General features: G+C 54.5%; 2 protein-coding genes across 5 annotated transcripts in view; one reads left to right on the plus strand and one right to left on the minus strand.

Annotated features, from left to right (window-relative positions):
* The window catches only part of SLC6A9 (solute carrier family 6 member 9), an 83,263-nt gene extending 75,628 nt beyond the window's left edge, over nucleotides 1-7,635 (plus strand). For both annotated transcript variants that reach the window (XM_044274395.1, XM_044274396.1), the window contains exons 9-14: nucleotides 401-638; nucleotides 746-880; nucleotides 1,002-1,101; nucleotides 2,471-2,571; nucleotides 3,777-3,947; nucleotides 4,024-7,635. In XM_044274395.1, the coding sequence (XP_044130330.1) occupies nucleotides 401-638; nucleotides 746-880; nucleotides 1,002-1,101; nucleotides 2,471-2,571; nucleotides 3,777-3,947; nucleotides 4,024-4,218 (940 nt within the window). In that variant the 3' untranslated portion in view covers nucleotides 4,219-7,635. The remainder of the gene's footprint in view (nucleotides 1-400; nucleotides 639-745; nucleotides 881-1,001; nucleotides 1,102-2,470; nucleotides 2,572-3,776; nucleotides 3,948-4,023) is intronic.
* Nucleotides 7,636-7,864: 229 nt separating this feature from the next.
* The window catches only part of CCDC24 (coiled-coil domain containing 24), a 48,405-nt gene continuing 32,020 nt past the window's right edge, over nucleotides 7,865-24,249 (minus strand). For 2 of the 3 annotated variants that reach the window (XM_044274385.1, XM_044274384.1), the window contains exons 4-10: nucleotides 15,770-15,913; nucleotides 15,329-15,433; nucleotides 12,758-12,812; nucleotides 10,642-10,702; nucleotides 10,192-10,288; nucleotides 9,625-10,116; nucleotides 7,867-8,461 (exon numbers count right to left, since the gene is read on the minus strand). In XM_044274385.1, the coding sequence (XP_044130320.1) occupies nucleotides 9,642-10,116; nucleotides 10,192-10,288; nucleotides 10,642-10,702; nucleotides 12,758-12,812; nucleotides 15,329-15,433; nucleotides 15,770-15,913 (937 nt within the window). In that variant the 3' untranslated portion in view covers nucleotides 7,867-8,461; nucleotides 9,625-9,641. Of the gene's footprint in view, nucleotides 8,462-9,624; nucleotides 10,117-10,191; nucleotides 10,289-10,641; nucleotides 10,703-12,757; nucleotides 12,813-15,328; nucleotides 15,434-15,769; nucleotides 15,914-24,249 lie in introns of all 3 variants that reach the window. The other variant, XM_044274386.1, reaches the window with a different exon arrangement.

Genomic DNA, 24,249 nt, shown 5'->3' on the forward strand with positions numbered 1-24,249 from the left:
GGGAGAGGGTGCAGCTTCTTTCCCTGTGTCTGCGAGGCTGCATGCTGGGAAAGGGTGCAGCTGCAGCTTCTTTCCCTGTGTCTGCGAGGCTGCATGCTGTGAGAGGGGAGAGGGTGCAGCTGCAGCTTCTTTCCCTGTGTCTGCGAGGCTGCATGCTGTGAGAGGGGAGAGGGTGCAGCTGCAGCTTCTCTGTCTGCGAGGCTGCATGCTGTGAGGGGGAGCAGCTGACTTGCACTGCAGGTAAGAGCTCATGCACACAGTGATACGGGTGACGAATACGTTGAGGATGTGGCTGAATCCTGACCCCAGTGACCAGACGCATGACACAGAGTGGGTTGCGTTTCAGTGTGTCGTGTCCCGGACCCTGCGCCTCATTGAAGTTCTCATTTTCTGCCTTCAGGGACAGCATCATTATCAGCATCACCAACTGCGCCACCAGCGTCTATGCCGGATTCGTCATCTTCTCCATCCTGGGCTTCATGGCGAAACACCTGGGGGTAGACGTGTCCAAGGTGGCCGACCACGGTCCTGGCTTGGCCTTTGTGGCGTATCCGGAGGCGCTGACACTGCTGCCCATCTCTCCGCTGTGGTCCATACTCTTCTTCTTCATGCTCATCCTCCTGGGACTTGGGACGCAGGTAATCGCCATTTTGATGGTAACTGAGAATTGCATTATTTGTCGCTTGTCGTGGCTCCGGTCAGTCAGTCCACGTATTAACCCTCGCCTCACTTCTGTCTGTCACAGTTCTGTCTCCTGGAAACTCTGGTCACCGCCATCGTGGACGAGATTGCAAACGACTGGATCATTCGCTGGAAGACCTTTGTGACGCTGGGGGTGGCCATTGTGGGTTTCCTGCTGGGAATCCCGCTGACCACTCAGGTGAGGCGCCGGAGCAGACGCTACTCTTCTGTGTGTTACACTTGTATAATGTGTCCTGCAGATAGTAAGACAGGGGATGATGAGAGTATTCCAGTAACCGCCGCTTCCCCTCGCCCTCTAGGCCGGCATCTACTGGCTGATGCTGATGGATAATTACGCTGCGAGCTTCTCCCTGGTCGTCATCTCCTGCATCATGTGTGTGACCATTATGTACATTTACGGTAAGTGCCTCCAGTTATGTACTCACCTGGTGATACTGCTCTTAAAGGGCCTCTGTGTGTAAATATTAACTGCAACTTTCTAACAGACTCTGTATTTCCACTCGTACCATGTTCAAGATCCTTGCTTTCTATCAGTGAATGAGAACACTTTTAAGTAACCCTGTCCATAGCTAGTCCTACTCTCAGCTGAGGGTCTGTTACAATAGTATATCAGTCTTAACAATGCTCTGTAAGCTGAACACCTCAGCAGTAGCTGCAGGAATGTCTACAATGTATCGGTCTGGAACTTACAGACCATTGTCTGTACTGGATACAATGTCAGTCTGGAGCTCACAGAGCATTGTCTGTACTGGATACAATGTATCCATCTGGAGCTCACAGAGCATTGTTTGTACTGGATACAATGTATCAGTCTGGAGGTTACAGAGCATTGTCTGCACTGAATACAATGTATCAGTCTGGAGCTCACAGAGCATTGTCTGTACTGGATACAATGTATCAGTCTGGAGCTCACAGAGCATTGTCTGTACTGGATACAATGTATCAGACTGGAGCTCACAGTGCATTGTCTGCACTGGATACAATGTATCAGTCTGGAGGTTACAGAGCATTGTCTGCACTGAATACAATGTATCAGTCTGGAGCTCACAGAGCATTGTCTGTACTGGATACAATGTATCCGTCTGAAGCTTACAGAGCATTGTCTGCACTGGATACAATGTATCAGTCTGGAGCTTATAGAGAATTGTCTGTAATGGATACAATGTATTAGTCTGAAGCTCACAAAGCATTGTACTGGATACAATGTATCAGTCTGGAGCTCACAGAGCATTGTCTGCACTGGATACAACGTATCAGTTTGGAGCTCACAGAGCATTGTCTGCACTGGATACAACGTATCAGTCTGGAGCTCACAGAGCATTGCCTGCACTGGATACAACGTATCAGTCTGGAGCTCACAGAGCATTGTCTGCACTGGATACAATGTATCAGTCTGGAGCTCACAGATCATTGTCTGCACTGGATACAATGTATCAATCTGGAGCTCACAGAGCATTGTCTGCACTGGATACATGGTGAGTGGTTGGATTAAAAGGTTAAGATTTATTAATGCAAAACGAGAAGCTGTAGAGTGATTTTCAAGATCTCTGCTTGCTATCATTGCCCAGAAACATCCAGAGAATCAAGTCATTCTGATACTGTTACAATCAATTGTGGTGTTATGTATCATTCATCTGACGGACTGCGTTGGTATGTATCAGCCGGTGGTGAAGGATTGCGGTGTTATTTATCGGTCATGTGATGCATTAGGGTTACGGGTCATGCATTATAACCTGATAATTGACAGACTTGTCTTCTGTTTGACCAGGACACCAGAACTATTTCAAGGACATTGAGATGATGTTGGGGTTCCCCCCTCCCCTCTTCTTCCAGATCTGCTGGCGTTTCTTCTCTCCGGCCATCATATTTGTAAGTCCACGGAGCGGTGGGGTCAATAACAGTAATATGTCCGTACACAGATATTGTGGCATCAGACGTGCATGTATGTGTATAGCGGCACATTACAGCCGCTTGATGGCGTCAACAGGTACAGCGCAGGGGTGGGGGCTTCACATGTTGTGGCAAGATTATGTGAGCACCGTATGGCAGTAACAACAGGACACTGTATGGCAGTAACAACAGGACACTGTATGGCAGTAACAACAGGACACTGTATGGCAGTAACAACAGGGCACTGTATGGCAGTAACAACAGGACACTGTATGGCAGTAACAACAGGGCACTGTATGGCAGTAACAACAGGGCACTGTATGGCAGTAATATCTGGGCACTGTATGGCAGTAATATCTGGGCACTGTATGGCAGTAATATCTGGGCACTGTATGGCAGTAATATCTGGGCACTGTATGGCAGCATTATATGGGCACTGTATGGCAGCATTATATGGGCACTGTATGGCAGTAATATCAGGGCACTGTATGGCAGCAATATCAGGGCACTGTATGGCAGCAATATCTGGGCACTGTATGGCAGCAATATCTGGGCACTGTATGGCAGCAATATCTGGGCACTGTATGGCAGCAATATCTGGGCACTGTATGGCAGCAATATCTGGGCACTGTATGGCAGCAATATCTGGGCACTGTATGGCAGCAATATCTGGGCACTGTATGGCAGCAATATCTGGGCACTGTATGGCAGCAATATATGGCAGTAATATCTGGGCACTGTATGGCAGCATTATATGGCAGTAATATCTGGGTACTGTATGGCAGCATTATATGGCAGTAATATCTGGGTACTGTATGGCAGCATTATATGGCAGTAATATCTGGGTACTGTATGGCAGCATTATATGGCAGTAATATCTGGGTACTGCATGGCAGCATTATATGGCAGTAATATCTGGGTACTGCATGGCAGCATTATATGGCAGTAATATCTGGGTACTGCATGGCAGCATTATATATGGGCGCGGTAGGGCAGCATTGTCTGGGCGCGGTAGGGCAGCATTGTCTGGGCGCGGTAGGGCAGCAATGTCTGGGCGCCGTAGGGCAGTATGGCTTGTATTACATCATCTCTTCTATAAGATGGCCGGGCCCCACAGAGGATTCGGTCAGGGTCCTCCGTACATGGTTTCACAGGACGGGTTAACCCTTCTCTCTCCGCTGCAGTTCATCCTGGTCTTCGCGGTCATCCAGTACCGGCCGATCTCGTACAATGACTACGTCTACCCCGGCTGGGCCATCTCTCTGGGCTTCCTGATGGCGCTGTCATCCGTCATCTGCATCCCGCTATACGCTGCTTTCAAGATCTGGCGTTCGGAGGGCGACACCTTCTTGCAGGTACCGCAAGGTTGGCCCCAGCCCTGCAGACGATGGGGGTTATCTTTCCAGTTCTGACTTCTGTCTTCTCTTTCAGCGGTTGAAGAACGCAGTGAAACCCAACAAGGACTGGGGCCCGGCGCTGGCAGAGCATCGGACGGGCCGCTACGCCCAGAGCGACAGCTGCCCCGAGGCCCAACCACTGAACCCGGAGAAGCACAAGAAGGAAGAGATCGGCCTGACAATACGGGGCAGCAACGGGCAGGCGCACAGCCAGGACTCCAAGGTGTAGCCGCCGGGGTGGAGGGGGATGGAGAGGCGCTGCTGTGTGGATGACCCCCGTTACCCTCTACCCCCCTCGCCCTCCTGTTTACATCCAGACCAGTCGTTCCCTCCGTTGCCCTGTATCCGTCACCTCAGAATCCCTACCGGACTCTCGGGGAGCTGAGACCCAGCTGCTGGTCCTGCGCCCCCACCCTCGGGACCACCGGAGGACACTGCTGCGGGGTGGGCTCGTGGCGCGGGGGAGGAGTAGTTCTTCTAACCCGTCTAATGCTAGTTTACAGAGGAGTATTTCTAGAGTTTCCTAACCCGGGGCGCTCAGGGGCGTCGCAGGCCGGGCACCATCACCCGAGGAGCCCTGTATGCCCCCTGCTGTGCCCGTCTGCACTGGACGGACTCTGTGGCATCGCTGCCTATCTGTGTGCCCCCGTAGTCTCAGCGACATAGTGACACGTGCAGGACTGACCGACGAGGGCCCAGTGTGGCCCCTGAACCTGCTGACCGTCCCTCAGTATGGTTGATGGATTCTGGAGCCGCCGTAGAGCAGCGCTCCTGCTGACTGCCCGTGTGGCCCCTGTGCCCTGGCGGCGCAGCATCCCCAGGAGCGATCGACCGCCTTTTCTACGAGCAGATATATACACTCTCCACGGGCTCCTAGAAAAGGCGCCCGCCAGTCTTACAGCAGAGCGGTAAGGCGTGATGTGCTGCAGCAGCAATGACCTGCACTCGAATCCATAGCAGATAGGAGGCATAAAGGGGACAAGGCAGGGACCACATGTGACCGCGGCGCCAGCAGCAAGGGGTTAACATGGAGAGTCCGTGGAGCGATGGCGGAGGAGTCACGGAGGCGGAGTCCTGCGCACAGACATTGCATTATTACCAGGTCTGATGGTGAATCCGTTTTTTCCTTTCACGTTCCTGAGGCAATGTCGTGAGCTGCGCCACACAACGGACGGTTGACGTTTCACGGTTTTCAGGCGTCATGCCAGGACATGTCACATGACTGTGCCCCTCTCCCAGACCGTGTTTACAGAGGGTCCGGCCTGTGCCGCCATCATCCTGGGGTCATAGAGAAGGTCAAAGGGCAGAGAGAGCTCGGGGCAGGCAACACAGAGAGCGGCTCCGAAATACACCGCAGCCAATCACCAGCAAGAAGAGCGTCACCTCCTGCGCTGTGGGCGGGGCCAGTGACGGGTGGAGCACAATGCGAAATCACTGCCAAAAAGCGCAATAACGGGAAGACAAGGTGTTACAGCTGCAGCACAAGGCACTTAGACACAGCAGGCTCCGGGCCCCTGAGCTGGGGGCCCCAGAGGCTCTGCATTAGAAATACCTCAATGTCATACACACAGAACACGGCACCAGGTCACGCACTGTACGTTATAAGCAGATTACACTGAACGCCCCGCGCTCCCTGGTGCCGGCGCGCTCCCTGGGGCCCTTACTGTTTGGGCCCTTGTTTGAATTGTCATTTAGGCTCGGTCTACAGGACGCCAATAAGTCGCGCGACAGACAGGGCACAACGACACTGCAGGCTATGGTGTCGCACTGCGACAGAAAATCCACGTGGCGGTGCGACACCGTAGACGGCCATTGTGACAGATGTCGCCCCGCAGACCGAGCCCTAAAGGGATTTTGTAGTTACAGTTCCGAGTATCTACTGTATCAATTCCTTGCAATATCTCTGCTTGCTGTCTTGTCACGGCTGCAGCCGTGTGTCCATCACATGGCAGGATGGATAATCATACCCTGAAGGTCCCAATTGACTGACAGCAAGCAGAGATCCTGAAAACCACGAGGAATTGATATTCAGGAAGGATATTGGAGCTTTCATTGCACAAAGTGTAACATTAATTTGCTGAAACTGGAAAATCCCTTTAAGGCGACCCCCGCACCCGCCCAGGACGTCCGTGCGGCGTTCTGTGCATTTCTGCACCAAATCCACGTGTTACTTACGGTCTTTGGTGCGGATTTGCCGCGGTTTTGCCGCCGATCTCGCGCTTGCATTGAAAAGAGTGAAATCTGCACAAAGAATTGAGATAAACCTCCTCCCGGGAAGAAGTTCTGGGCGTCTGCCGGCAGATCCGTCGCTCTGACGCCGGCTGACCTGGTCCGTGTGCGCTCTGCTCTCTCTGCCGCCCCTCTGACAGGCTCGGGTGGGAGGAGGTTTTCACTGCCGGGCCCTGTCAGTGCAGAGGACGCTGCAGAGAGAGCAGAGCCTCTCGGTGTAATGGTAACGCCCCCGTTGCTCCTAAGGGCTCATTAAACCAACCACCGATGTCTTCAGCTGCCGAGCGCCAGAGGAACAAATCTGCTGACGGGGGCCCTTTAATTCCTCCCTGTTAAAATCTCTGCTTTCTGTCAGTGAATGTGAACCCTACACAGCTGTGTCAGTCTAGAGTGTGGCGAGCTCATCAGCAGCACAAATCCCTCTCCTGTCTTGATAGCTACATATTACCTGCACTGATACATTGTAACAAACCCTCAGCTGTGTGAGTTTTCAGGCTCTGGCTGTAAACATGAATGTTCCCAGTCACTGACAGACAGCAGAGATCTTTAAAGCAGTGAGGAAGTGAAGCCTAACACTGCAGAAGGTTCATCATCCTAGGATTAAGGACACCGGCCCTTTAATGAATGACTTTAGGGCAAGCTCTGCTGCAGTTCTGTGTTCACAATGCACAGAGCGCGCTCCGTGTGGGTGGGGCTAATGCTCTGGGCGTGGCTGTCACCAGCCAATCATTGCACGAGATCCATTCTATTCACTGTGTTTGTGTTGTTCCTTTTCCTCACTCTGGCAGCGGAGCTGGAGTAGTGCTGAGCGTTCAGCTCTGCTGCACGTGGATATAGTGGCACGTGGCGCACCGTGTCCTGCGTCTCTTTATTCCTTTCCGCTTATTTTCCTCTGCGCTGTAAATTATTTGTGGCTGCCCTGCCCCCCATAGCTGATGATATATGTGACTGTACGTCTGTCGAGGGGAGCATCTGATGGGAGTTGTGGTCTGTTATACTCATTATTGATGTTCCTCATCTGCCCTACAAGTATTACTCTTCCCATCGTCCCCAGGTCGTAGCGGTGAGCGTTTCATCCTTTTCACTTCCTGTGGCCAAGCCTGGAATTCGACAATTGCCTGTGTCCTGGGGCAGTGTCCCCCCCCCCCATGCGAGGAGCGCACGGACATGACGTCCTGCGTGTAGAAGCTGGACACAGACAGCCCCCCCCCCCCGTAGTTTATAGGACTTATTATCACTAGAGAAATGTAGAACGCTCGTTTTATTTGTTCCTGACAGAAATAAAGTAATTCACTCCAATATGACCCCCATGATTATTTAGGGGCAGGAGAGGGTGGGCCGGGGCGCTGAGGCCACTTCAGGCCCTGGAGATACAGGGGGCTGCGGAGCGGCCCTGGAGATACAGGGGGCTGCGGCGCGGCCCTGGAGATACAGGGGGCTGCGGCGCGGCCCTGGAGATACAGGGGGCTGAGGCCACTTGCGGCCCTGGAGATACAGGGGGCTGCGTCGCGGCCCTGGAGATACAGGGGGGCTGCGTCGCGGCCCTGGAGATACAGGGGGGCTGCGTCGCGGCCCTGGAGATACAGGGGGGCTGCGTCGCGGCCCTGGAGATACAGGGGGGCTGCGTCGCGGCCCTGGAGATACAGGGGGGCTGCGTCGCGGCCCTGGAGATACAGGGCGCTGAGGCTACTTCCGGCCCTGGAGATATGGGGGGGCTGCGGCGCACCCCCGTATTCTCCCTCCTGTCTGGCTTTTTAGCACAGTAAATGGTCTCTTAACTCTCTCCGTCAGGCCATCCCTGCGGCCAGAGCCGCCTCCATCAGAGGACCACACGCTCACGGCCTCCAGAGATCGAACAGAACGGTCACCCTGTCATCCTAATTCTACATCTACCATTACCATGAGGATTACCCTGCAGCGACCTACATCGGAGTCCCACCATCAGTGCCGACTCCTCCAGGAGGACGAGGTTCTGTCATTCTCAATGGCCGCCATGAAAAAGAAAAAACCGACAAAAGTTCTTTAGAAAAACCCATAAATATTAATTGTAAAGAATCCCCCTTCTGAGGGCTGTACCGGGCGTATCTACTGGTCCTGCAGGTTGTCGGGTCGGTATACGTCATGGTAGCTTATTAGCAGCAGCCTGCGGTGGACAGTGGCGTACACACCAGGAGACCTCGCTGCCGTACACCAGCGCACCACCTTCCAGAGCGGTACTGGCGGCCATGATGGCTGTCACTTTCCTGGAAACAGATACAAAATAATATCATTTTTAATAATCGGACAAACCCAGATTGAGATCTCCTGCGCTGCGACACTGTCTGCACTGCCATACACTTTCTATGACGCGCCGCTCTTTCTGTGCCATCGTGTCCGTGCTGCGCTTTCTGTGCCGACGTGTCCGTGCTGCGCTTTCTGTGCCGTCCGCGTCGCGCTGCGCTTTCTGTGCCGTCCGCGTCGCGCTGCGCTTTCTGTGCCGTCCGCGTCGCGCTGCGCTTTCTGTGCCGTCCGCGTCGCGCTGCGCTTTCTGTGCCGTCCGCGTCGCGCTGCGCTTTCTGTGCCGTCCGCGTCGCGCTTTCTGTGCCATTGTGTCCGTGCCGCTCTTTCTGTGCCGTCGTATCCATGCCGCGCTTTCTGTGCCGTCGTTGCCACACCGCTCTTTCTGTGCCGCCGTATCCGGGCCGCACCGCTCTTTCTGTGCCGCCGTATCCGGGCCGCGCCGCTCTTTCTGTGCCGTCGTATCCGGGCCGCGCCGCTCTTTCTGTGCCGTCGTATCCGGGCCGCGCCGCTCTTTCTGTGCCGTCGTATCCGTGCCGCTCTTTCTGTGCCGTCGTATCCGTGCCGCTCTTTCTGTGCCGTCGTATCCGTGCCGTGCTTTCTGTGCCGTCGTATCCGTGCCGTGCCGCTCTTTCTGTGCCGTCGTATCCGTGCCGTGCCGCTCTTTCTGTGCCGTCGTATCCGTGCCATGCCGCTCTTTCTGTGCCGTCATATCAGTGCCGTGCCGCGTCGCCCTTTCAGTGCCGTCGTATCCGTGCCGCGTCGCCCTTTCAGTGCCATCGTATCCGTGCTGCGTCGCCCTTTCAGTGCCATCGTATCCGTGCCGCGTCGCCCTTTCAGTGCCGTCGTATCAGTGCCGTGCCGCGTCGCCCTTTCTGTGCCGTCGTATACGCGTCGCGCCGCCCTTTCTGTGCCGTCGTATCAGTGCCGTGCCGCGCCGCCCCGCCCTTTCTGTGCAGTCGTATACGCGTCGCGCCGCCCTTTCTGTGCCGTCGTATCAGTGCCGTGCCGCGCTGCCCTTTCTGTGCAGTCGTATACGCGTCGCGCCGCTCTTTCTGTGCCGTGTTCTGTACAGATCCTCCTCAGGGGACTATGGCTTCAGCCGTTTCTAGCCCGGTTCGGCACTCACCCGTCCACGGTCTCCTCTCACGGGGGCAGATTCATCACGTGAGCCCTTACTCTGCGGAAAGCTGGAGCTGGGCCGGAGCTGCCGGGTGGTCTCCGTACTTTGGGAGGTAACGGGACAAGCAGAGTATTCCCAGGGGGGGCTGGTGCCTCGTAAGTGAAAGGTGCTGTTCCATTGGCTGGGAGGCTTGGCGGTCGCACTGTGCCCCTCCCCAGAGGAGAGTAGACCCTGGCTGTCCGCTCCTGTATGAATCGATGAGGGGAGCTCAGTCCTGGCTCCTCAGGAGCCGTCACTGGATATGCAGCAGCACATGATAGGGCCCCAGGCCCTGCGAGGTCTCTTCTCACTGTCCTCCCCTGAGGAGTCTTCAGCCTTGGATCTGGAGGGCATGGAGTCAGGGGGCGGTCAGACTGTAGATCCGGGGTACTTGACATTTTCAGGGACAATATACAGCCAGCGTTTTGCCGTCTTCTTCCCATATCCAACAACCTGCAGCTGAGGGATGAATGGAGAGCGGTGAGGAAGACGAGGAGAGGCAATATGGCGGCGGCTGGGCGCGCTCACCCTTACCTCACAATGTTTGGTTTTCCACTAGACGCCATCTTGGGGGCAGGTAACTGGTCGAGCTGCAGGTCCCTCTCCAGGATTCTTCTCTCCTCCTTCAGCTCTAAAACAGAGGAGATCTCAGCATTCAACTGATTAGGACACTATACTCCAGCTACATCCAGAGCTGCATGCACAATTCTGCTGCCTGCCACTGACACATGCTAACAGTAAAACTGAAGAACAGTGATGGCAGCAATGCATGTGACTTGAGCATAAAATGTGGTTGCAGCTCTGAAAGTGACTGGAGTCAAAGACATCAGGTAGCTCAGAATCAGTAAAGCAGAGGATTTACCCCTGGAGCTCCCATCATTGAATGGACCACTGTGTGCTGGGGCCATGGGTCACCCTGCGAGCATTTAGGAGAACACAAGGACATTGCCCCCGATACTACAGATCATTATATTGTGAGGTCACCTGTGAGCGATGGCTCCGCCTGCAGCGCCTCCGCGTACTGCCACTCCACCTCCAGACGACGCTGTGAAGACACAAAAAGATAAACACGCATCAGTTCAGGTCTCACTCAGCCATAGACTGGGCCCCGCGACTCCAGGATGGACTACCGATCCCGAAGAACCCCCCAGAAGGACTACCGATCCCGAAGAACCCCCCAGAAGGACAACCGATTCCCGTGGACCCCCCAGAAGGACAACCGATCCCGAAGGACCCCCCAGAAGGACAACCGATCCCGAAGGACCCCCCCAGAAGGACAACCGATCCCGAAGGACCCCCCCAGAAGGACAACCGATCCCGAAGAACCCCCCAGAAGGACAACCGATCCCGAAGAACCCCCCAGAAGGACAACCGATCCCAAAGGACCCCCCAGAAGGACAACCGATCCCGAAGGACCCCCCAGAAGGACAACCGATCCCGAAGGACCCCCCAGAAGGACAACCGATCCCGAAGGACCCCCCAGAAGGACAACCGATCCCGAAGGACCCCCCAGAAGGACAACCGATCCCGAAGGACCCCCCAGAAGGACAACCGATCCCGAAGGACCCCCCCAGAAGGACAACCGATCCCGAAGGACCCCCCCAGAAGGACAACCGATCCCGAAGGACCCCCCCAGAAGGACAACCGATCCCGAAGGACCCCCCCAGAAGGACAACCGATCCCGAAGGACCCCCCCAGAAGGACAACCGATCCCGAAGGACCCCCCCAGAAGGACAACCGATCCCGAAGGACCCCCCCAGAAGGACAACCGATCCCGAAGGACCCCCCCAGAAGGACAACCGATCCCGAAGGACCCCCCAGAAGGACAACCGATTCCCGTGGACCCCCCAGAAGGACAACCGATTCTCGTGGACCCCCAGATGGACAACCGATTCCCTGGACCCCCCAAGAAGGGGATTGGTTCTCCTTCTTGGGGGGGAATCTTGGTTCTCCAAGACCCCCAGAAGGAGAACCAATCCCCAAGACACCATGAAGCAGAACTGATCATAAATAGGTTTAAGGCGAGATGCCAGCGAAACGCCTCTCAGGTCACCTTATGTCTTTTTATGTCCAACTTTTATTTTACTTTGCCCTAATAAAGTTAAACGAGCGCCCCCCAATCTGCCCTTTTTTCTCTTCTAGTTAACTTTTGGGGTCTTGGGGATCGGTTGTCTCCTTTTTTCTTTAACCCTTTCCCAGAAGCAGTTCAATTAAGAGATTTTATGTAAATGAAGCTGTATTCAGATCGGAGGAGATGCAGATTGTAGTTTTCCAATGTAGTCAGCAGGGGGCGAAGTCATCATAGGAAAGAGTCAAAACTCTCAGACACAAGACAAACAAGAGATAACATCACAGCCCCCCAGACCCGAGGTCTGCCTCATCACCCCCAGATCTGCAGGATAGGGGGGGGGGGGTCCTTATTTATATTTCAGTCATTATAAAGTATCTGCGGGACTGAGATCTATAGTCACAGGAAAGAGGAGCAGGGATCAGGACACTAAACACAGGTGGTCACAAACTTAGGGGGTACAAGAGAGTGACAGTAACAGACCCTCGGGGGGCGCGGGGCAGTAACAGACCCTCGGGGGGCGCGGGGCAGTAACAGACCCTCGGGGGGCGCGGGGCAGTAACAGACCCTCGGGGGGCGCGGGGCAGTAACAGACCCTCGGGGGCGCGGGGCAGTAACAGACCCTCGGGGGGCGCGGGGCAGTAACAGACCCTCGGGGGGCGCGGGGCAGTAACAGACCCTCGGGGGGCGCGGGGCAGTAACAGACCCTCGGGGGGCGCGGGGCAGTAACAGACCCTCGGGGGGCGCGGGGCAGTAACAGACCCTCGGGGGGCGCGGGGCAGTAACAGACCTTCGGGGGGCGCGGGGCAGTAACAGACCCTCGGGGGGCGCGGGGCAGTAACAGACCCTCGGGGGGCGCGGGGCAGTAACAGACCTCGGGGGGCGCGGGGCAGTAACAGACCCTCGGGGGGCGCGGGGCAGTAACAGACCCTCGGGGGGCGCGGGGCAGTAACAGACCCTCGGGGGGCGCGGGGCAGTAACAGACCCTCGGGGGGCGCGGGGCAGTAACAGACCCTCGGGGGCTGTCCTTACCTGCAGGGTGATCACGTCTGCTTCTAGGGTCCGGCACTCGTCTTCCAGAAGTGACCTGTAATATAATTGATAGAAAGGATGAATTTTCTCAGAGCTGAAATCCCCCAGCATCCCCTGCTGGTTCAGGTTCTGCACTTGCTCTGGTGAGCTGCATTGTGTGTAAAAGACTGGGATTTATAATGGAGACATTCGGGATTGCGTATGTATTAGCGCCCGTGGTTCAGCTGTGCAGATTTCTGTCCCTTTGGTATGATCTGGGGGTGGAAGCCTCTGGGTAACTGCCCCTCTGGCCCCTGAATACATATATACAGTCCACCCGCCACCTCTGGCGCTGCCTACAAGTCGCAGTGAGGGGTTCGCTGCAGCCATTTGGCTCTTCTAAACTGGGCGGCCTCAGCAGAACCCCCGGGGCCCGGCTCCACCACTTTCCTAAACAAACAATGAGCATCCTGCAGAAACCATCAGTGGGGGGAGGGGCGCAGGCCGGAGGGTCTGGAGAGGATTAGGAACTGAGTCCCAGTGTCTGGGAGCGTCTCGTGCATCAGAATAATAACCCAGCTTTCCCAGAAAGCGTGTGGCAATAACTACAGTGCCCGCAGCATCTACATATAAAGCAGGGCATGATGCCAGGGCGTGCCACTGGGTACGAGGTGCTCCTCTGCATGATCCTTCACTACAACATCAGCTATAACTCCCATCATCTCAGCCCAGACGAGGGCAGTGTGTGCTGCGTTCACAGTAAATGGCGAGAGACCTCAGCCAAGACTTAAGACCCTCCCTACCAGAGCGCCATAGATACTGAGGACCTCAGCCCAATCCACGGCTTCAGGGCACAGAATGTAAGAGAAAGTAAGTGAACCCCTGTGGAAATGGCCACTGATACAATGTAAGGACACATAAACAATCCCACCGTCATGTCTGTTACACAGGGAGAGAAAGTAAGTGACCCCCGTGTGCATTACTTCTCCAGAGCTAATAGGCAGAAGGAGAGGAGATTGGAATGGGGGCTCGGGGGGCTCCATCCACCAAGTACAGGCCACACAGCCTGGTTACTGCCAGAGCCGACTGCGAGGTAGACTGGTTAGTGTGAACAGTGCCTGACCGCAGACATCTGCCAGAAGACGCGTGAAGCTGGAGATCTGGGTGTCCCCCAATCCACAGACCAGTTACCTCCAAATTCAGGACCCCCTAGGAGGGGTGTCCAGAAAAGACCCCTCCAGGAGACACAGGCAATCCAGAAGCCAAGGGTAACAGCAGAAGAGCAGAGAAGATTCCACAATCTGCAGAAACCTCGGTCCATGGGTCCACTACTAGAAAACACTAAGCAAGAAAGGTAATCATGAAGGAGACCACAGAGAAAGCTGCTGCTGGCCAAAGGAATACATACAGCAGATCATCTCAAGTTTACCTGAGACCACCAGGATGATCCACAATGGTTCTGGGAAAATATTCTACGGACAGATGAGATGGCAATGGAAGAAGAAGAACCCTGAACACTATGAAGATGCTGTGGCCTGAAGAGTCCTGGCCTCCACCCTATGGAGATGCTGTGACCTCAAGAGTCCTGACCTCCACCCTATGGAGATGCTGTGACCTCAAGAGTCCTGACCTCCACCCTATGGAGATGCTGTGACCTCAAGAGTCCTGACCTCCACCCTATGGAGATGCTGTGACCTGAAGAGTTCTGACCTCCACCCTATGGAGATGCTGTGACCTGAAGAGTCCTGACCTCCACCCTATGGAGATGCTGTGACCTGAAGAGTCCTGACCTCCACCCTATGGAGATGCTGTGACCTGAAGAGTCCTGACCTCAACCCTATGGAGATGCTGTGACCTGAAGAGTCCTGACCTCAACCCTATGGAGATGCTGTGACCTGAAGAGTCCTGACCTCAACCCTATGGAGATGCTGTGACCTGAAGAGTCCTGACCTCAACCTTATGGAGATGCTGTGACCTGAAGAGTCCTGACCTCAACCCTATGGAGATGCTGTGACCTGAAGAGTCCTGACCTCAACCCTATGGAGATGCTGTGACCTGAAGAGTCCTGACCTCAACCCTATGGAGATGCTGTGGCCTGAAGAGTCCTGACCTCAACCCTATGGAGATGCTGTGACCTGAAGAGTCCTGACCTCCACCCTATGGAGATGCTGTGACCTGAAGAGTCCTGACCTCCACCCTATGGAGATGCTGTGACCTGAAGAAGGCTGTGCACACAAGGCACCCCATAAATATTCATGAACTGAAACTCATATTTGGGGTGGAATTGGTCTAAAATTCCTCCTCAGTGTTGCGCAAATCTTATTTGCAGCTACGGGCAATATTTGGTGGAGGTGACTGCTGCTAATGGGGGATCGACAGGTTATTAAATGCAAGGGTTCACTTACCTTTTCTCCCTGCAGTGTGAATGTTTCTTCAATGTGCTCAGTGAAAGACAGAAATGGTACGACTGTTTGTCCACCATTATTTACATTGTGTTTGTCTATAAGTGTTCCAAAGGGGGTCACTTACTTTTCCTTGCAACCATTTCAGCAAGAGGGCTGATATAATATGGCTGGGGCTAGTAGTACTCACCGAAGGTGAAGTATCACTTCATCAATGTGAGATATTTGTAGCTTGTCCTTCAATTCCTCCAGGTCGTCTTCTATGCTGGAGCTGGTGGAGAGCGAGGAGAAGGACCTGTGAAGGGAGAACACAGGAATATGAGCTTCGGGAGGACAAAGGGAAGCACCAAAATACACACAATAGTGGGGTCTGCAGCTCCAGGAATGATCACAAGACCAGATCCCTCATGATCCACCATATCTGAGGACCTGAACAGCTCCAGGAATGGCCACATGCCCCTAGCTTCTTCATGTTTCAAAGATTCATCATGTCCCATAATCCTTATTATTCCCAAATCCCTCCTTTTCCTAGTATTCTTCATATTCCAAGGATCCCTTATGTTTCCAGCAACCTTTCATTCCTGGCTCCCTTCTAGTTCCAGGATCTCTCATGTCCTAGGATTGTACTCACCGCTCACTGACGGCTCTGCACCCCGATGGTGGGCGACTCCATCTGCTTTCGCTGCTCCTTGCTCTGCTCTCCGGCCTCCCCGCTGTCCCTATCACAAAGCTCACCACCCTGGGGTTGTATTTAGACACAGCCTGGTCCTCGTCTCTGTGATAAAAAGACAAATGTGACACCGGCTCCAGACAGACAAATACATGTGCTGGAAAAAAGATGGCAGAGGGGTGACCTAATGTACATCACTCCCATCATCTTATTTCCATAGCACCAACATATTGTGCAGCGACTGCAGACTTTCTGAAGCCCAGCCGTCCCCAGTGGAGCGCACATCCTGCTGTAGGGTCCCCGTCAGTAAGTCTTTGCTGTATGGCAGGAAACCACGCAAACATGGAAAGAACATACAAACTTCATGCAGATATTGCCCTTCGTCAGATTTGAACTCAAGGCACCAGTGCAAACCCCAGAGCCACTGCGCTGCTCCATCACCCCTTCACACACAGGACGGCCGAGGGGCGGCCTCTATGGAGGAAAGGAGGGTTCTACAGCAACACAGAACAATGTTCTTTACTGTACGAGCAGTGAGACCAAGTTACTCCAAGATTAGGAAAATTCGCTTCTACCTCATGGGGGGGGGGTAACTGATGTCTTTCTTCAGTCTTACATACTACGTTACCATGTGTTATACATGTTACATGTGCATACGTGTTATATTTGATATGTGGTGTCAGTGGCTCGCGGCGAATAAAATCCACCTGGGTTAATTACCAGTAAAGAGGATAAAGAGATCAGACGGGATCGGCCTCCGCTAATCTATTACTCATAAGATGCTATAATTACAGAGTGTCCCTCTGTTAGATGGCTACTAGCTATCCTAGTCCAGAGTGCAGGGCTCCTGTGTGGTGTGCGGGGTCCTCCATCTACTGTTTACTGCCATATCTCTTGGGGTTACTTCTATATACCACTGGGGGGGGGGGGGGGGTGGAGGGTCCTCTATATACTTCTGTGCTGAAGATGTGGCCACCTATTTCAAAGATAAAATTTATAATATCTGGCATGAAGTTCGTTCCCAGTCTCCAGGCATCATTGTTCTCTTCCCCCCATCTCACAGAAGTCTCCAAGCTTCTCTCCTCTTCTCACCCTACCACACGCACGACTGACACTATTCCCTCACACCTCCTCCAGCCCCTCTTCTTGACCTACCACACGCACGACTGACACTATTCCTTCACACCTCCTCCAGCCCCTCTTCTCACCCTACCACACGCACGACTGACACTATTCCTTCACACCTCCTCCAGCCCCTCTTCTCACCCTACCACACGCACGACTGACACTATTCCCTCACACCTCCTCCAGCCCCTCTTCTTGACCTACCACACGCATGACTGACACTATTCCCTCACACCTCCTCCAGCCCCTCTCCAGGCTCCTCTTCTCACCCTACCACGCGCACGACTGACACTATTCCCTCACACCTCCTCCAGCCCCTCTCCAGGCTCCTCTTCTTGACCTACCACACGCACGACTGACACTATTCCCTCACACCTCCTCCAGCCCGTCTCCAGGCTCCTCTTCTCACCCTACCACATGCACGACTGACACTATTCCCTCACACCTCCTCCAGCCCCTCTCCAGGCTCCTCTTCTTGACCTACCACACGCACGACTGACACTATTCCCTCACACCTCCTCCAGCCCGTCTCCAGGCTCCTCTTCTCACCCTACCACACGCACGACTGACACTATTCCCTCACACCTCCTGCAGCCCCTCTCCAGGCTCCTCTTCTCACCCTACCATACGCAAGACTGACACTATTCCCTCACACCTCCTCCAGCCCCTCTCCAGGCTCCTCTTCTTGACCTACCACATGCACGACTGACCCTATTCCCTCACACCTCCTCCAGCCTCTCTCCAGGCTCCTCTTCTCACCCTACCACACACACGACTGACACTATTTCCTCACACCTCCTCCAGCCCCTCTCCAGGCTCCTCTTCTCACCCTACCATACGCATGACTGACACTATTCCCTCACACCTCCTCCAGCCCCTCTCCAGGCTCCTCTTCTTGACCTACCACATGCACGACTGACCCTATTCCCTGACACCTCCTCCAGCCCCTCTCCAGGCTCCTCTTCTTGACCTACCACACGCACGACCGACACTATTCCCTCACACCTCCTCCAGCCCCTCTCCAGGCTCCTCTTCTCACCCTACCACGCGCACGACTGACACTATTCCCTCACACCTCCTCCAGCCCCTCTCCAGGCTCCTCTTCTCACCCTACCACACGCATGACTGACACTATTCCCTCACACCTCCTCCAGCCCCTCTCCAGGCTCCTCTTCTTGACCTACCACACGCACGACTGACACCATTCCCTCACACCTCCTCCAGCCCCTCTCCAGGCTCCTCTTCTCACCCTACCACGCGCACGACTGACACTATTCCCTCACACCTCCTCCAGCCCCTCTCCAGGCTCCTCTTCTTGACCTACCACATGCACGACTGACCCTATTCCCTCACACCTCCTCCAGCCCCTCTCCAGGCTCCTCTTCTCACCCTACCATACGCACGACTGACACTATTCCCTAACACCTCCTCCAGCCCCTCTCCAGGCTCCTCTTCTTGACCTACCACATGCACGACTGACCCTATTCCCTCACACCTCCTCCAGCCCCTCTCCAGGCTCCTCTTCTTGACCTACCACACGCACGACTGACACTATTCCCTCACACCTCCTCCAGCCCGTCTCCAGGCTCCTCTTCTCACCCTACCACACGCACGACTGACACTATTCCCTCACACCTCCTGCAGCCCCTCTCCAGGCTCCTCTTCTCACCCTACCATACGCATGACTGACACTATTCCCTCACACCTCCTCCAGCCCCTCTCCAGGCTCCTCTTCTTGACCTACCACATGCACGACTGACCCTATTCCCTCACACCTCCTCCAGCCTCTCTCCAGGCTCCTCTTCTCACCCTACCACACGCACGACTGACACTATTCCCTCACACCTCCTCCAGCCCCTCTCCAGGCTCCTCTTCTCACCCTACCACACGCACGACTGACACTATTCCCTCACACCTCCTCCAGCCCCCTCTCCAGGCTCCTCTTCTCACCCTACCATACGCATGACTGACACTATTCCCTCACACCTCCTCCAGCCCCTCTCCAGGCTCCTCTTCTTGACCTACCACATGCACGACTGACCCTATTCCCTCACACCTCCTCCAGCCTCTCTCCAGGCTCCTCTTCTCACCCTACCACACGCACGACTGACACTATTCCCTCACACCTCCTCCAGCCCCTCTCCAGGCTCCTCTTCTCACCCTACCATACGCATGACTGACACTATTCCCTCACACCTCCTCCAGCCCCTCTCCAGGCTCCTCTTCTTGACCTACCACATGCACGACTGACCCTATTCCCTCACACCTCCTCCAGCCCCTCTCCAGGCTCCTCTTCTTGACCTACCACACGCACGACCGACACTATTCCCTCACACCTCCTCCAGCCCCTCTCCAGGCTCCTCTTCTCACCCTACCACACGCACGACCGACACTATTCCCTCACACCTCCTCCAGCCCCTCTCCAGGCTCCTCTTCTCACCCTACCACACGCACGACTGACACTATTCCCTCACACCTCCTCCAGCCCCTCTCCAGGCTCCTCTTCTGACCCTACCACACGCACGACTGACCCTATTCCCTCACACCTCCTCCAGCCCCTCTCCAGGCTCCTCTTCTCACCCTACCACACGCACGACTGACACTATTCCCTAACACCTCCTCCAGCCCCTCTCCAGGCTCCTCTTCTCACCCTACCACACGCACGACTGACCCTATTCCCTCACACCTCCTCCAGCCCCTCTCCAGGCTCCTCTTCTCACCCTACCACACGCACGACTGACCCTATTCCCTCACACCTCCTCCAGCCCCTCTCCAGGCTCCTCTTCACACCCTACCACACGCACGACTGACACTATTCCCTCACACCTCCTCCAGCCCCTCTCCAGGCTCCTCTTCTCACCCTACCACACGCACGACTGACACTATTCCCTCACACCTCCTCCAGCCCCTCTCCAGGCTCCACTTCTCACTATTCCCTCACACCTCCTCCAGCCCCTCTTCTCACCCTACCACATGCACGACTGACACTATTCCCTCACACCTCCTCCAGCCCCTCTCCAGGCTCCACTTCTCTCCACTTCTCACTATTCCCTCACACCTCCTCCAGCCCCTCTTCTCACCCTACCATACGCATGACTGATACTATTCCCTCACACCTCCTCCAGCCCTTCTCCAGGCTCCTCTTCTCGCCCTACCACATGAACTACTAACCCCATTCCCTCCCACCTCCTCCTGTTACTGTCTTTCGCTGTCTCTAACATCATGTCCTCTCTCTTGTAAACTTGTGTTTTCTCCATTTACTAACCTACCCAAACCGGATATCTCCCTTTCAGTGTGTGGCACTGCCATCACTCCGAGGCAGCATGCCCCCTGTCTCTGTTATATCTGAGGCAGCATGCCACCTGCACCTCAAAAGCATCTCTAGAATCCGCCCTTGCTTACTGTGGAAACAAAAACTCTCATTGTAACTCTGTTCCATTTCCGTCTCGACTACTGTAACTTATTACTAACCGGCCTCCTACTCACCAAACTTTCCCTCTCCAACCAATCCTGAACGCAGCAGCCAGGGTCATCTATCTGTCTAACCGCTAGACATCTCCACCCTGTTCCTACTTTGATTGTAAGCTCTTGTTATCAGGGTCCTCACTTCTCTTGTGTCTCCTCATAGATTGTAAGCTCTTGTGATCAGGTCCTTGCTCCTCTTGCGTCTCCTCATAGATTGTACGCTCTTGTGATCAGGTCCTTGCTCATCTATCTCCTCATAGATTGTAAGCTCTTGTGATCAGGTCCTTGCTCATCTATCTCCTCATAGATTGTAAGCTCTTGTAATCAGGTCCTCACTCCTCTTGTTTTAATTGTTGACTTGTTTGTTGCTATGTAAAGTATGATTCGGTTTGTACATGAACCCCCTGATTGTAAAGCGCTGCTTAATATGTTGGTGATCACTGCTGTAGCTATAGGGGTCGTAGCGGTCGCAGTTGCAACCGGACCCCGAAGCCAAAGGGGCCTGCAGGGCCCCTGTCACGGCTGAGGATGGGGAAAACCCTCAGCCGTGCGATGCCAGAAGAGGTTATTGGCTGCTTGGCCAGGACAACAGAATTAGGGAGCAGGTCACCTCCTATCGCATCCCTAATCTGACCGTAACTCCTAACCACATGAGCCAACCCTGATGGTGGGAGGGCTCATACACCGGAACCTAATAGTCCCTGCTAGCCCTCAGGATTGCCCTGGAACAAGGAGCAGGGTAAGACGACCTGTTCCTCCTAGGCACGGAGGAACAGGAGTCTCACTGGCCAAGCTGCAAGGAAAAGGGGTACAAAAACAGACCTATGGATATGGCAGGTGAACTGCACTAGTTCCACCTACCTGCCACAGCCTTGCTGACTGGATCCCTGTGCTGACACGCTGATGTCCACACCATACTTAAATGGACACAGCCAGGGGCGTAGCTAAAAGCTCATGGGCCCTAGTGCAAGAGTTCAAATTGGGCCCCCCTTTCCTCAGTGCTTGTTGGAAAGGGGCAGGAGAGCACGTAGCCTTCCTGTTGCCTGAGGCAAACATTGAAAGGGCACCCCCTCATGCCAAATTCTTCACCTAGCCCCTTCCCTCCAGCCAGAGGTGTAAATTGACCAGCATGCACTTTCTATAATGCCAGTGTCTTATGTGGCACAAGGGTCTTTGGGCCCCTCAGGCTCCTGGGCCCGGTAGCAACTGCTACCTCTGCACCCCCTATCGCTACGCCCCTGGACACAGCCAACACACATACACACACACAGGAACCCAGATCCATAGCTGCATTAAATAACAAAAGGAATACAACATCAACTTAACGTATAAACATCTATGACCACAAGGGTGGCCCTCACTGGCAGATGGTATACAGTAGGAGGACGACTCCAGCAGACCATGGCTGAAGTACCCCTCTGACTACTGCTCTCAGCAGAGGCTATATAGGCCCATGTAGCCACACCCACACAGACACACCCAGTGTTTACACACACAGAAGGGATTTAACCCTTCCTACACCAGGCCTGAGAAAACAGCCACATAAAGGGGAAGTGAACAAACACCTATCACACAGCAGCTGTTACCGCCGGCAACGACATGGCAACTATGTCCTGGGAGCCAGCCAGAAGGCCGAGATACTGCCACCACATGTACACAAAGAACACGTTGCCGCAGACAACCACAAGTGACGGAACAACACAGTGCACATACACAACACCCCGTGCACACCAAACGGATAAAAGGCACACCTATAAAGAGAGGTTGCCAGGTGCAACCGCATGCACATAGCAGCAAGCAGCCTAGCACCGGCTCAGGCTGCTATATTGACAATAACAACATGTTGCCAGCGGCAACCACAAGTGAGGCAACATACTAGCGGCCCTCACCTGTGGTTGAACAATCAAACCAGACCACAGGCAACAGCATGCAGATACATGACCATGGTCGTGACAGCCCCCTTGCCAGTGGCGCTGTACATTTCCCTTTATAAGATGCAGTGGACAATTATGGAAGTGGTCACTAGTCTGCAGGAGGTGGGGGAGTGAAGTGCTGTGAGCGCTGTACTCACCCCTCCTCCCTGCTCGCTCTTCTCAGGTCCCGCGCTGCTGTGTCATGGCTGCCTACAGCATCAGAATGTACAGAGCGTACTCTGACCGGACGCTGCAGGCAGTCAGGTGACTGTGTAGCGCGGGCCCCAAAAACAGCAAGAGGGCAGGGGAAACCGCCAGACATGGAGAGTGGCGGCAGAGCAGGAGAGGTAGGTTATTTTAAAGTCTAATCTGAGGTCTGATCAGGTCCCCACTGATCAAGGTCTGGTTTGATATGGGCGTCTGGAAGTCTAATGGGGGCCTGAGGTCTAATGGAGTTCTGATATGGGGGTCTGGAGGTCTAATTGGTGGTCTAGTCTGAGGTCTAATATGGGGATCAGGATGTCTAATGGGGGTCTAGCCTGAGGTCTAATATGGGGGTCTGGAAGTCTAATGGTGGTCTAATATGGGGGTCTGGAGGTCTGGTCTGAGGTCTAATATAGGGGTCTGGAGGTCTGGTCTGAGGTCTAATATAGGGGTCCAGTCTGAGGTATGATATGGGCATCTGGAGGTCTTATAGGGGTCTGAGAGGGTCTGATCTGAGGTCTGAGATGGGGCATGTCTCATCAGAGGTTTGATATGGGGGTCTAAGAGGTTTGATATGGGTGTATGATCTGAAAAGTAAGTTGGTAGTTTTTGTACTGGCACACATTATAAGAGGGTAGTTTTTGTACTACAGGGAGGTCCTGGGGGTTGGCAGGAGTCCTATTGTCTTCGTTGGGGGGGCACATCTCCAGGAGGGTCCTCTCTACACATCTCTGGGGGTCACACATCTCCAGGTTGCTCCTCTCTACACATCTCTGGGGGTCACACATCTCCAGGTTGCTCCTCTCTACACATCTCTGGGGGTCACACATCTCCAGGTTGCTCCTCTCTACACATCTCTGGGGGTCACACATCTCCAGGTTGCTCCTCTCTACACATCTCCAGGTTGCTCCTCTCTACACATCTCCAGGTTGCTCCTCTCTACACATCTCCAGGTTGCTCCTCTCTACACATCTCCAGGTTGCTCCTCTCTACACATCTCCAGGTTGCTCCTCTCTACACATCTCCAGGTTGCTCCTCTCTATCCTCTCTACACATCTCCAGGTTGCTCCTCTCTACACATCTCCAGGTTGCTCCTCTCTACACATCTCCAGGTTGCTCCTCTCTACACATCTCCAGGTTGCTCCTCTCTACACATCTCTGGGGGTCACACATCTCCAGGTTGCTCCTCTCTACACATCTCTGGGGGTCACACATCTCCAGGTTGCTCCTCTCTACACACCTCTGGGGGTTACACATCTCCAGGTTGCTCCTCTCTACACATCTCCAGGTTGCTCCTCTCTACACATCTCTGGGGGTCACACATCTCCAGGTTGCTCCTCTCTACACATCTCTGGGGGTTACACATCTCCAGGTTGCTCCTCTCTACACACCTCTGGGGGGGCACATCTCCAGGTTGCTCCTCTCTACACATCTCTGGGGGAGGGGGGGGGGGGCACATCTCCAGGGAGGTCCTCTCTACACGTCTCTGGGGGTCACACATCTCCAGGTTGCTCCTCTCTACACATCTCTGGGGGTCACACATCTCCAGGTTGCTCCTCTCTACACACCTCTGGGGGGCACATCTCCAGGTTGCTCCTCTCTACACATCTCTGGGGGTCACATCTCCAGGTTGCTCCTCTCTACACATCTCCAGGTTGCTCCTCTCTACACATCTCTGGGGGTCACACATCTCCAGGTTGCTCCTCTCTACACATCTCTGGGGGTTACACATCT

The sequence above is a fragment of the Bufo gargarizans genome, unplaced genomic scaffold, assembly GCF_014858855.1.
Source record: "Bufo gargarizans isolate SCDJY-AF-19 unplaced genomic scaffold, ASM1485885v1 original_scaffold_1721_pilon, whole genome shotgun sequence".
NCBI lineage: Eukaryota > Metazoa > Chordata > Amphibia > Anura > Bufonidae > Bufo > Bufo gargarizans.